The sequence below is a fragment of the Rhinatrema bivittatum genome, chromosome 2 (genome assembly GCF_901001135.1).
Source record: "Rhinatrema bivittatum chromosome 2, aRhiBiv1.1, whole genome shotgun sequence".
NCBI classification, from domain to species: domain Eukaryota; kingdom Metazoa; phylum Chordata; class Amphibia; order Gymnophiona; family Rhinatrematidae; genus Rhinatrema; species Rhinatrema bivittatum.
This window is the reverse complement of record NC_042616.1, coordinates 10,789,326-10,802,898: the sequence shown is the minus strand read 5'-3', so window position 1 is coordinate 10,802,898 and position 13,573 is coordinate 10,789,326. Positions and strand designations below refer to the sequence as shown.

At 46.3% G+C, this 13,573-nt stretch overlaps 1 protein-coding gene across 3 annotated transcripts in view; it reads right to left on the bottom strand.

The window, feature by feature from the left end:
* Positions 1-1,012: 1,012 nt before the first annotated feature.
* Positions 1,013-13,573, bottom strand: part of LOC115083514 (cytoplasmic tRNA 2-thiolation protein 1-like) — a 101,998-nt gene continuing 89,437 nt past the window's right edge. The window contains exon 3 of one of the 3 annotated variants that reach the window (XM_029587387.1): positions 1,013-3,128. In XM_029587387.1, the coding sequence (XP_029443247.1) occupies positions 1,624-3,128 (1,505 nt within the window). In that variant the 3' untranslated portion in view covers positions 1,013-1,623. The remainder of the gene's footprint in view (positions 3,129-13,573) is intronic. The other 2 variants (XM_029587385.1, XM_029587386.1) reach the window with 2 other exon arrangements.

Genomic DNA, 13,573 nt, shown 5'->3' with positions numbered 1-13,573 from the left:
AGGTACTGGAACGAGGCCCACTGAGCAGCTATCTCCTGTGGAGGAACCAGTTAAGGAAGTTCCAAGGTGAGGCAATAGGCCAGACAAATCCTTAGCCAGACCATCATCAGGCTGGGAGGAACCAAGCTTAGTAAAATCAGAAGGCAATTCTCCCTGAGGCTCTAAGCAGTGCTGACACGTTAGAGGGCACTCCAGAAAGAAAGGAGCTTATATTTCTTATTCACAGCCAACGGAAAATGTGCGTCTAGCCAGCTTGCGCCGAAAAATTTCATTGCAAAACTATGCACTAAAAGCTGGGCGCACCGCCGATACATTTAAAAAATGTGCGCACAAAAGTCACGTCAAAAACTGAGCACATAAGTTATATGCAGAGCCAGACGCACTGCATATACTGACGTTCCAGTAGAGGGCGGTAGATCACGCAAAAACACCACGCGGCGCACAGGAGAAAGCCTAACAGTGGGGCCTAGCCCACCATGGCCGCTCAACTCGCCAGGCTGCCCAGTTCCTCTAACCCCCACGGGAGTGGGAATGAACGTCAGAATGGTGCGCAGAGCACGGAGACTGGAGAAAGTGCTGACAAACTCCTCTACAGTCTCTGCCTTATACTTTTTTTTTTAAATTACCTGAGCTCAGCCCTTAATGGCTGAGAACAGAGACGGTCTCCAGCTGCGGGGCAAGAGGGCATCTGCTGTACCCGCTGCCTTTAAGCTGTACAATCAGCTAAGTCCACGCCGGTTAAAAAAAAAAGGCACACATCTGAGGGACCATGGAAATCACCTCAGGAAATCACCTCAGGAATTCTTAACTGGGGAGGGCCCTTTGGTATCACCACAGGAGAGCGGGGCAAATTTATTTTCTTTAGTTCTCCTTTTTCAAATCAAAGCAATCCCCAAGTAGGGAGATGCACATCCACCATCTACTGGAGACGGAGAATACTGGCAGGCTGAGGTCACTGCAGGGGTATATTCTGTGAGGTCAGCTTGCTCCATCTCCATCTGCTGGCAGGGGAGCATAACCCACTGGTCCTGAATCCATCTGTCTACATGCTAGGAAACTATTTCTAGTTCTGTTTTACAGAACCTGCGTTTGTCTGTGTTACCAGTTTTTTTTCTCTGTTGGCTGTGAATCATCCGCGCCCTGTGCTGCAATTATCAAGCCCTCATCTCTTTGTTTAAACTCACCAATCCAGGTCCATTCCTCTATCAGATTTTGATTTGTGTTGCATTTCTGAAATAACTCTTTATATTTCCCACTATATTTGTTTTTGGCAATTAATTGTTCATGTTTACTGGTCTGATTCTTTACAAAGATTTATATCATTTTGCAAATTCCATTGCTTCTTACCCTTATGTACTGGTAGAGTTTCACTTATTCCTTCCCCTCACTGTAATAACTGTCCAAGCTTAAGGATAGAGACCAGTTTTGAGCATTCACTTTTGTACTTTAGCACTGCTGGAGTATTTGCATCTGTAAGGTTCACACTACCTTCAGCTGTTCGAAAGTACAATCTCAGTGTACACTGAACTGACTCTTATAGGTTAAATGATGGATTATGGAGATTTATTATTCTTGCATCCAACTATTTAAGAACTTTATCAGACCAGGCTACAATTTCAAAAACTATAGGAGAGTTTGTGAATTACATTTGACTCCTATGTGGTTTTTCTGGTGGCTTGCAAGTTCTTTCTTTGTTCTAAAGCTTTTACCACACAAAGTACAAGGACTTTGTTTCACTCCAGTATGGATTCTCTGATGCCACATGAGATATGTCTTCCGACTCAAACTTTTGCCACACTCACTACATGTAAATGGCTTCTCTTCTGTGTGGATTCTCTGGTGGAGTTTGAGGTCTCCCTTCTGCCTGAAACGTTTATCACATTGACTACATTGAAATTGTTTTACTCCAGTGTGGATTGTCTGGTGAATTGAGAGTTTGCGGTTCTGACTGAAACGTTTACCACACTCACCACATGTAAATGGTTTTACTCCAGTGTGGTCTCTCTGGTGGATTATCAGGTTGTGCTCATTCCCGAATCTTTGATCACACTCAGTATGTATGAATTGACTTTCTACTTTGGGGAATTTCTTTTGCTGGGACACCTTTGCCTTCCTACTGAAACTTTTTTCAGCCTGAATGCAAGACAATGGTCTTTCATCAGTATATTTTTTTCCATCTCCTGAAAAGACTTTCTCACACAATAAGATTTTATTGCATTCATTACTTAAATTTGCCTTCTCTCCTTGTTGGAATTTTAGTTGTCTTTTGAAGTTTTCTTTCTGATAAAAGTTTTTGTTCCCATCAGTACATATGAATAATGGTTTTTCTTTCTGTGGTTTTCGATTTATCAGGTCTTGCTTTTGAATGATGTTTTCTCCACTTTCAGGACTTGATAATGGTCCCTCTTCTGTCTCCATTTTCGGGTGATTTAATAAAGAGAACTCAGAGCTATAAGATTCCCCATCTTGAGGGCAATGAAAGGGTCTGTGAACCCTGTGGGTTCTTTGGTGTCTTACTAAGGATTCACTGCTAGAAAAATGTTTCTTACATTCAGTACAAGTGAAAGTGTTCCCTTGAGTGTGGATTCTCTGGTGTAACTGCAGGGTTACCTTCTGTTTGAAAGATTTTCCACACTGAGAGCATGGAAAAGGTCTCACTCCTCTGTGGGTTTTCTGGTGCAATACAAAATGACATTTCCTATCAAAGGTTCTCCCACAGGTGTGACAGGGAAAGGATTTCTTCCATTTCTCCTCACTCTGCTGGAGATCAGAAGTCATTTGATTATTGTTATTACTCTGGAAGGGTCTCTCTGCTCTCTGGTGTCCCTGGAGGAGGTCAGAAGTCATTTGATCACTGTTATTACTCTGGAAGGGTCTCTCTGCCCTCAGGTGTCTTTGGTGCTCAGAGATGTCTATGACCTCCCTATCACTTCTCTCACATACGATTACTCCATCCAGTGAATCGCCTGCAGGGTGCCACTGCTTCTGCTTTAGGTCCTGCTGACTTTGGCTCGTGCCTCCCCCCTCAGTCCTCTGGGAAAGATTCTCATCGGCATTTCTTGATTGTCTTGGTGTAAGTGCCAGTACTGTAGAGTGTTCTTCTCTATTCTCCTTCCTCTTCTCATTGTCTGCAGGATATTAAAAAAAAAAAGGAATAAATCGTGTGACAGTGACAACGGAATGGAACGCTACCAATCACCTGGGATCAGACTTCTTGAAGGATCTCACAATGACCACATGGGATTCCCTGATATTAGAGAATTCTGTGACTTAGCAGAAGCTTAAGGAGACACCTGTGACAACTCCTGTGTGATGTCTTTAGAGAGCTCCTGTGGCTCTCTTTATCATACTGTGTGGGATCTATTTTATTTATTTATATATTTATTAAAAAACTCATACCCCGCCTCCTCCAATGCAATTGTTCAGGGTGGGTTACAAAGATACATGCACATTCAATCACAACAAAAACAACATAACAATGTTTAAACTAAAAACATCTTTATACAAATTTTTCACACTATATCTGAATTCCTGTTTATTAGAATTTGACAATTTTTATAACAGACTGTCCAACTGCAACAATAAGCAAACAAACAATATCCACAACAACATCAGCAAAAATTAAGTAGTGTCCAATATATAAGAGGAATATCCTCCCCTCTCTTACTCACCCTTTTCCCACCCTGGAACATTAAGTAAGTGATGGAGAAGGTACAGAGAAGGGAGACCAAAATGATAAAGGGGATGAACAGCTCCCCTATGAGGAAAGGCTGAAGCGGTTAGGGCTGTTCAGCTTGGAGAAGAGACGGCTGAGGGGGGATATGATTGAGGTGTTTAAAATCATGAGAGGTCGAGAATGAGTAGATGTGACTCGGTTATTTACACTTTCGGATAATAGAAAGACTAGAGAGCACTCCATGAAATTGGCAAGTAGCAATCGGAGAAAATTCTTTTTAACTCAACGCACAATAAAGCTCTGGATTTTGTTACCAGAGGATGTGGTTAGTGCAGTTAGTGTAGCTGGGTTTAAAGAAGGTTTGGATAAATTCTTGGAGGAGAAGTCCATTACCTGCTATTAATCAAGTTTACTTGGGGAATAGCCACTGCTATTAATTGCATCAGTAGCATGGGATCTCCTTAGTGTTTGAGTAACGACAAGTGTATTCAAAAAATCAACAGATCGAAATACCATGCTTCATTACAGCAGTGCACATCCTGTACCTTTAAAAAATAGTTTGCATTCTCCCAGTTTTTACGATATAAACGCAATTTATTTATTTAGAACTTTTATATACCGGCATTAGTATGCAAACATCATGCCGGTTTACATCGTAACTAACAGACTGAAAATACAATTAACAGGGCAGGGTAAAAACAGAGCGCATAAATACAAGTGCAGACAGTAAGGAGGAAGAGAGAAAACATCAACTTTGAACGGTAACAGGAGGGCTAAAATGCAATTGTTCAAATAATCAGATTTTCAAACTGCAATCTGACAAATTAGCTGAAGATTTTAAACAACGTGGTTATCTGAAGAAATGCGTCACCAATGCGTTCAAACGGGCACTCTATTATGATAGAGATGCATTGCTGACTCCTTGTGAGAAACAAGATAGTACCAAGACAATCACGTGCGTTACTAAATACTCACCCATGTCACGTAAAATTACCAGGAGTATGCGCAACCATTGGCATCTTATTCAAATGGTACCTGGACTTGAAGATCTGGATTTCCGGATGGCGTTTTCTAGGAGTAGAAACCTTAAGGAAATTTTAAGTCCTTCAACTTTACCATCAGAGAAACAAGATACTTCTTTAACCATTGATGGTGCCAAACCACTTGACATTATAGATGCGGACACTGTAAAATTTGTGATCAGACATCAGAAGTATAAGCAAGTTTGCTTACCGTAAACGGTGTTTCAGTAGATAGCAGGATGAATTAGCCATGCTGTATGGGAACTGTCAATCAGGGCCCGGGAAGCGGAGCTTCATAGCAGAGTGAAGATCTTTTTGATCCTCTGCGGCTGCGCATGGGTTCCCACGCAGGAGTCAACGGTTCTCCTCAGTCTGTAATTAAGCTTGAGCGTAGCGGGGAAGCCACGACTGACAGGGAGGTGGGTGGGTCAGCATGGCTAATTCATCCTGCTATCTACGGAAACACCGTTTACGGTAAGCAAACTTGCTTTTTCCCGTCGATAGCAGGGCTGAATTAGCCATGCTGTATGGGAGTCCCAAGCTCCAGTACACGCTGTGGTTATGTTCTCTTAGCGTGCATAATACTGTGGCAGTCGTGGAATTACTTAGAGATGGTGTGCAGAATGGATTGCCCCAATGTTACATCTCCTGCAGATTGTTTATCTATGCAGTAGTGGGTCGTGAAGGTATGTAGCGAAGACCAAGTGGCTGCCTTACAGATGTCCACTGGATGAACGTTATGTAGATGCGCTACAGACGTTGCCATAGCCCTTAGCTGATGGGCTCTTGGCCTGGAAGGAAGTGTGTTTCCCTGCTTAGAATAGCAAAACTGGATGCATTGAACAATCCAACTGGAGATTGTGCGCTTCGCCACTGGCAATCCCGGAGCATTCGGGTTGAACGATATGAAGAGTTGAGACGTCCTATTGGGAGAATGTGTTCTTCTCTTATAGTATGCTAACGCTCTTTTACAATCCAAGGTGTGTAACAAGTGCTCCCTATCATTAGAGTGTGGTTTTGGGAAGAAAACAGGCAAGTCTATGGTTTGATTTAGATGGAATGAGGAAATTATCTTTGGAAGGAACGATGGATGAGTCCGCAGGACAACTTTGTCATGATGAAACTGTAGATACGGTTCGTAATGAACTAGAGCTTGCAACTCACTAACCCTGCGCGCAGAGGTTATGGCAACTAAAAACACTGCCTTCCAGGTGAGATATTTCATGTGCGCAGATTCCATGGGTTTGAATGGAGGTAGCATTAGTTGTTCAAGAAGTAAGTTAAGATTCCAAGGTACCAGTGGTTTAGACACCGGTGGGCATAAGTGCAGAAGACCCTTGAGGAATCTAGATAGTAGCGGGTGTTCTGCCACCGAGTGGTTATCAAGTGGCCTATGATAAGCTGCAATCGCACTAAGATGCACTCGGATAGAAGAGGTTGCCAAACCTGACTCATAGAGAGACTGCAGATAATCTAGTAAGGATGCTGGTGAACAGTCCATAGGTGAAATATCTCTTTCGGTACACCAGGTAGCGTAGCGTTTCCATTTGAAGGAGTAACTTCTTCTAGTGGACGGTTTCCTAGACTCGAGAAGAATTGGTTTGCACCGTGTGTGAAACCCCTTGTTCGGTTAATAATGCCCGCTCAATCTCCACGCAGTCAGATGGAGGGAGGAGAGGAGCGGGTGAATGAGCAGACCATCATCTTGGAGGAGAAGGTCCGGACGGTCTGGGAAGCGGATTGGGGTTGCTACTGACAGACGCAAGAGATAGCTGTACCATGGTTGCCGAGGCCAAGCCGGCGCAATGAGAAAGCAAATGTTGCTTACCTGGTGTAACAGGTGTTCTCACAGGACAGCAGGATGTTAGTCCTCACAAATGGGTGACATCATCAGGATGGAGCCCTGTACGGAAAACTTTTCTGTCAAAGTTTCAACAAGCTTTGACTGACACTGGCACACTGGGTGCACTGAGCATGCCCAGCCTGCAATTATCCCTGTGAGCCACAGGTGTCTCCCTCAGTCTCGTCTTATAGCTAAAAAGCGCAAGCGAAACTAAAATAAAAGTATACAGACCCAACTCCGCGGGGTGGCGGGCGGGTTTCGTGAGGACTAACATCCTGCTGTCCTGTGAGAACACCTGTTACACCAGGTAAGCAACATTTGCTTTCTCACAGGACAAGCAGGATGGTAGTCCTCACAAATGGGTGAGTACCGAGCTGAGGATGCCCGAGAATGCACCAGATACACCGCAGACACGCGAAAGCGTAATGACGGAGGTGGAAATGGGAACAGAGGGCATCCGCAACACCATAATGGGTTCGTGGAAGGATGTTGGGTAGTGAACTGAAAAAGGTAAGAGTAGTCGGACTGGCCAAACATGGAGCATGCCGGCTAGTCAATGTAAGCAATAATAGGCTGCAAAGGTATGGAGAGGACTCCAGGCTGCAGCCTGATAAAAAAGTACAAGCAGCAGTAACCAAAGGGAAGCTGTTAAGGCTAGGACGGAAACAACAGTATGTGGATACCCACAGTGTTGTAGTGAAGTGTCTGCTTGTTGGTAGCAAAGGAAATACAGACCACTTAGTCAGAAGGATTAGATCTGTGTGGCCACTGGAAGTCGCAGCTTGAGTCTTGCATGGAGGAAAGAGTCAAGTGGAATTCACATGGAATGCAGTGCAATGTAGATAGAATGTAAGCGCAGCATTACTGTCCAGGAATGTGGAAAACCCACTCTCTCCCTAGGGCGAGAGAGAGAGGCTAGGAAAAATTGGCAGAGTATTTCCTGAGTAAAGAGAGATGCAACATCTACCTGAAAAGGATAGAAAGATGAATGCATAGAACCACTCAGTGACGGAGGAACGAGTCAGGTGAGTATGGAAAGAGTGCATAACTCACGGACCCTGCTGGCAGGAATGACATTAAGAGGGAAAGAAGTTCCCTTGCCAAACTGTGGAAGAGAGGAATGGAAAGGCTCAAACGTAGAATGTATGAGACTTATAAGGAAAATATATATGTTCATTCCGTGATTAGAGAAATAGAGGCGGCTTGATCAGTGGATAATCCATGGTAAGCCGACTCAGAGAGGTTTACCGTAAACGGGAACCCAACTCCCAAAACGATACACCTACTGAGAGAAAGGTGTAACTATGTGGAGGATGTCTGGAGAACAGAATCCGAGGGAGTAAGAAAAAATGGTGGAAAAGTAAAAGGAGTAATACCTCTCTTTTTTTTTTTTTTTTTAGCGTCAGGAGGTAAAGCCTGCCATATTAAACGGCAAGATTTATGTTTAGAAGGTTTTGTGACGCTACCAGAACCTAAGAACATCAGTAAGTCTATGATTTGGGACTGACTGGTGAGAGAATAAAAGGTTACTGATATGATGGATTGAGAAGTATGGGAAAGCATACTGATCTCAGTCAGGGAGTGGGGAAAAGAATACTGAACCCCATCCCAGTTCAACATTAGAAAAAATGCTGGCTATGAGAGGCAGCAGAAGAGATATATTGAAGAGGCCTTTGAGGGAAGAAAAGGCATCTAAGGGAACGCATAGGAAACATGTGTAGGGAGCAGAACCTGTGCATCGTATGGAATGATGCAGACGCAGAGGAAAGTTTAATTAACTCAGCGTGAAAAGATTTTCCCTGTACACATGTAATTGAGACCATTCGAGAGGATAGAACCTACGTGGAGAAGGTCTGATAGAGCGTTCATTAAATCTCTTAGATATGTGGCCCAAGGAGGCATGAAGTGAACAAGGGCCAAGGTAGAGCTGCGCAGTTGTCTAGCAGAGCAGCTAAGAGGTAATGCGTGCTTATGAGTTGGAAAGCACATTGTCCCTATGCTGTCTGTCTGTATGCACAAAGAATTGTTGCAAAAGCAGTATTGGAAGGCATAAGGGCATAACTCATGGGTGCAACGTCCAGGACGTTTATGAGAAACTATGCTGGAGTGCAATAGACGCATAATGGGTTGAAAGCTTTCAGGAGAAACTTTATAACCCTAAGGAATTGCGAGCATGAGTCGAAGGAGACTAGGTCCTAGTTCGAACTGGGATAAGAATCAGGGACGAAAGCAATGAAACCACTTAGGTCCATTGAGTATAGAATGTCACTGAATATAACCCATAGCAGTTTTGAATTATGAGAAAAATGCATAGTGGGAAGAAACCCCATAGCCCAACCATGAAAAGTTGAAGGGCTGAGGTTATGGAAAATATGCACAGGGACATATACGAATGTATCAGAATGTCTGTGCGCATGCTGGACAAGAGGGTCTTAAGACTGTGGTGTCCAGAAGTGTTACAGAAGGGATTTATGGCAGTGACAGTAATCCCAGTTAGTAAATGTATAGTGAGTCATGAAAAAAGTGAGAGCTCATTGCATGTACTTAAAGTGGTTAGCAGTAGTCTATGCAAGGAAAGTGAATGATGTTACACTCCGCAGAGAAAACAGCATTCACCATGATGCAAGAGACAGTTCACTTACCGAAGCTGGTGCCAACGGCAGAGCTTGGGGTTGTAATGTTGACTCATCATAAAGCACATAGAAACATTAAAAAAATGTACTTACTGCAATATGGAGTGATGGTAACCAAAGATACCATTGTACTTGTGACTTCTAAAGAAAGTTGGAGTTTCTTAGGTCCAGGATGTGCGGAGAGTAACTATTTTCTGTTAAAAGAAAAAATAGTGCAATTAAAACTCCCCAACCCCCCTCCCTTCTCCCCTCTGCACTTCGTAGCGCCTGGGGGAGTGTACCGGGACTTTGGTACAAGGTGGGGTGGCCGCTCTGATATCTGACCAGATGGGAGACCAGGAGGTGTCCCAATGGAGGATATCATGTAGGCTCCCGCAGGAGTGTGAGCGGTAAGTGGTACCCGCATTTCTGTATGCTGTACAAGGAGACACTGAGACCTGTGGCCAGGCTTCAAGGTGGACTTGTACATGGGGCAATGGTTGCTGAATCTCATGTTTAGCAGATCAGCCAATACAGCTGGAACTTTGGTTGGGAGGGAACCAAGAGTCAGAGCATTGGTCGGCACAGGGACTTGTTACTGACAAGAGAAGAAGCCCTGCTGCAATCCCAAGAAGATAGAGGGGTTCTCCTGGTATTGTGGCTAACATAGCGATATGTGACACTAATACAGCTCCTAAGGCACATGACCCAGAACTTTTCGAACCACGGTCCAAATGGGAGAACACAACTCTATGGGAATGCCGCCGAAGCGGGTACTTACCATCCGACGTGGATCGCCGCAAGACGAGCCGGTGAAGACTGTTGACTCCGTCGGTCTCTGGAGTCCTCGAGGGTAAGGCCGGGGACGTAAACGTCCATCTCACACTGAAACCCGGTATGGTGGCACAGGTACAGAGGAGACAGGCCAGGCGTGATTGGCGCTTAGACTGCTAAGTGTAACAGATGGCCACAGTCCCACACCACTTGACGGTGGGGCACGCCAGGAACAGGGGAGCCCTAACGGAACTCGTGTTCCCTTCCCTCGTCGCAGCGGCTCGATGTGTCGTGACGCCAATGCAGAAGCCGTCGGACCTGGATCCGGAAGTTCTGGATCACCAAGGACTGCCAAAACTGTAGGAACAGTGCTGATGGCAGTGGTGATGTTGCTCTGCCCGAGCGTTGTCCAGCCTGGAGAAGGATGGCACCGACGTGCTGGATGGCGTCAGCGGCGGACGATCACGATGTCGGCGATGATGGGTGCCACGGTGCTCGGCCCGGTCTTTCCCCAGCGCCGAGATGGAAGCCCTCGTCGTCCTGGAAGGCGATCGATGACGAACTGTCCGCACGCCTGCTCTGCTCCTGACACAATGGAGTGTCTTAAGCTAATACGGGGCTTAAAAAAGAACCCAAAGCGTGGAGCAATGTGAGGAGGCGAGGGTATTATGTGGCGGTGCTATGTCGGTATTGACGATATTGAAGGCAACCTAAGGGGCTTCGAGGATATCATCAAAATGGGTATGAAATCGTCGATGACTGGCCAGGAAAATGATGACAGTGACGGGCACTGACAGCACTGGTATAGGTATCTTTGAAACGATGTGGAATCGAATAATCGAAAAACATTGCCGTTATTGAAAAAGATACCGGCATCGACTGAGTCGAAGTCGAATCGATAGGGCGTCAAGGACACCGAAGGAAAACGTAGGTGTCAAGGGCATCGATGCATGGAGGCGGGCATTTATGCCTTTTGTGGCATGGCCACGGGCATCAACTATAGGGCCACAGACGTTGACGGTATCGATTTGGACAGACTCAGATTTCTAAGTGTACATGGTATCGGTGCCCCAGACATGTGTGTCTGTGGCATCGATATGGGCACGTATGGAATCGATGGCATGGATCTCCCAGTCGATGAATTCCATCCCGGCATCAACGCCAGTCCTGGAATCGACATGGGCATCGATGCCAGCCATAAGGCTGGCAGTGGCATCGACGCCCATCCGCGGAATCGAGCCGGCATGGATACCCATCGATGGGACCCACCTGGGCATCGAATTTCACCGATGGGAGCAGCCTGGCATCGACTGCCCTCGATGGATGCATTCTAACATAGATGCCCATGGATGAAACACCTGGGCATCGGTGTCCATCGATGCAAAAGGACCTGGCACCGATGCCATCGGACGGCCATCCGGCACCAATGCCATCGACGGACAAGCCATCCGGCACCGATGTCCACCGATGGGGACCATCCGGCACCGATGTCCACCGATGGGGACCATCCGGCATCGATGCCCACCGACGAATCGATGTGGCACAGATGCCCACCGATGGAAAAGGGCTGGACATCGGTGGGGAGGATGGGGCATCGATGGCATCCCCAAAAGGGGGGGTGGCATCGATGAAGTGACCCTGGGATCGTTAAAAAGTGTCTCGGGCAGCGGTGGCGGCGACCCGAGTATGCATGGCAGTGACTAACAGCGTGTGCGTCAATGGCATGCATCCGGGTAGGGACGGCACCGAGGAAGCCCAAGGAAAAAAACAGTGCGTAGGAGGAAAAAAGCCTGGTAGCACTGAAAAGCAAAAAAAAACATGGATAAAGGCATCAGGGCACCGTGGGGGGAGGGGCGCTGATGACATATAAAAGCCCAGGGCGGTTTAGGAGGGTACCGGTGTAGCGATAGGGTATCGACTGCGTGAGGGTACCAGGGAACGAAGGACTTGAAGCTACAGAGGTCCTAAAGTTAAGGAAAAAATCCCTACCCCACTAGCATAAGCAAGCAGAGTGTCACAGAGATACTCGCAAGCTGTTTAAAGCTAACTGAAAAATGGGGAAAGGGAAGGCTTCAGTCAGTTAACAGCCTTAAGATAGTGACAGGAACCGACCGAAAAATAAGAATTAGTACTCACCGAGCGTCGTAAAAACGTACACGGAGGGAGACCTGTGCAGGGAAAAGTGTTTTTTGAAGTGAAAAGTTAAGTGTTTCCATGAGGTAATTAGTTAAAAAATCCTCACAGAGCTCCAACCGCTATGCTGACTGCAGAGCGGAAAAAAGAAGACTGAGGGAGACACCTGTGGCTCACAGGGATAATTGCAGGCTGGGCATGCTCAGTGCACCCAGTGTGCCAGTGTCAGTCAAAGCTTGTTGAAACTTTGACAGAAAAGTTTTCCGTACAGGGCTCCATCCTGATGATGTCACCCATTTGTGAGGACTACCATCCTGCTTGTCCTGTGAGAATGAGTTGACTGCAGTCTGCGATGCATTTTTGTATTGTCCTCGTGATTAACGGAATTGGCGGAAAGGCGTATAGAAGAGTTGACGCCCAAGGAATCAGGAACGCATCCTGAGCTAACCTGGACGGGCTGGGTCGGATTGAACAAAACTTTGGAAGTTGCGTGTTTGCTTCCATGGCAAAGAGGTCTATAGTCGGCGTTCCCCAACTGTCGAAGATTGTCTGTAGTACCTCGGGATTCAACCTCCACTTGTGAGGGTGAAAGATGCGGCTTAATCTGTCTGCTCTGGTGTTTGCTATTCCCGGCAGATAAGTGGCTTGAAGGTGAATTGACTGTGAGCGTGAGAGAAAATCTACAGAGTCTCCCTGCAGAGGGGCCATGAACCGGACCCGCCTTGCTTGTTTATGTAGAACATGGCGACTTGGTTGTCCGTGTAAATCACCACCTTCCGGCCGCGTAGATACTCCTGAAAGGTGAGCAGGGCATTGCGAATCGCCCTGAGCCCTAAGAGGTTTATCTGTAATTCCTGTTCGGCTGGCGACCAAAGTCCTTGTGTCTCCAGGAGGTCTAGATGAGCTCCCCAGCCCTTCCGGGAGGTGTCTGTTGTGAGGACTGCATTGGGTGGCTGGAGGTTGAACGGAGCTCCCTTGTTCAGCGTTGGCACCCTGAGCCACCAGTTGACGTCCCGTCTCATCTGGATGGTTAATTGTACTCTTTTGTGTAACGGTTGAGTGTGTTGCGTCCATTGACGTTTTAGACCCCACTGCAGGAGTCGCATGTGTAATCTTGTGTTTGGAACCGTGAAGTTCGCAGCTGCCATGTGTCCCAGAACTCTCAGTATGGTTTGGGCTGTGGTAGATTGCTCCAATCCCTACAGAGAGCACAAAGAGCACATCATTAGTTTCCTGTCTTCTGGCAGGAATGCCCTGGCTTGAAGTGTGTCGAGTCGGGCTCCTATGAATTGTAGAATTTGTGAGGACTGTAACTTGGATTTTGGATAATTGATGATCAACCCTAGTCGCTGTAAACAGATTATTGCTATGTTGAGATGCGATTTCAAAAGGCTCGGCTCTGACGCTACTAGTAGCCAGTCGTCGAGGTAAGGAAATATAGTTAGCCCCTGTAAGCGAAGATGGGCCACCACTACCACCATGCACTTGGTGAATACCCTGGGTGCTGCCGAAA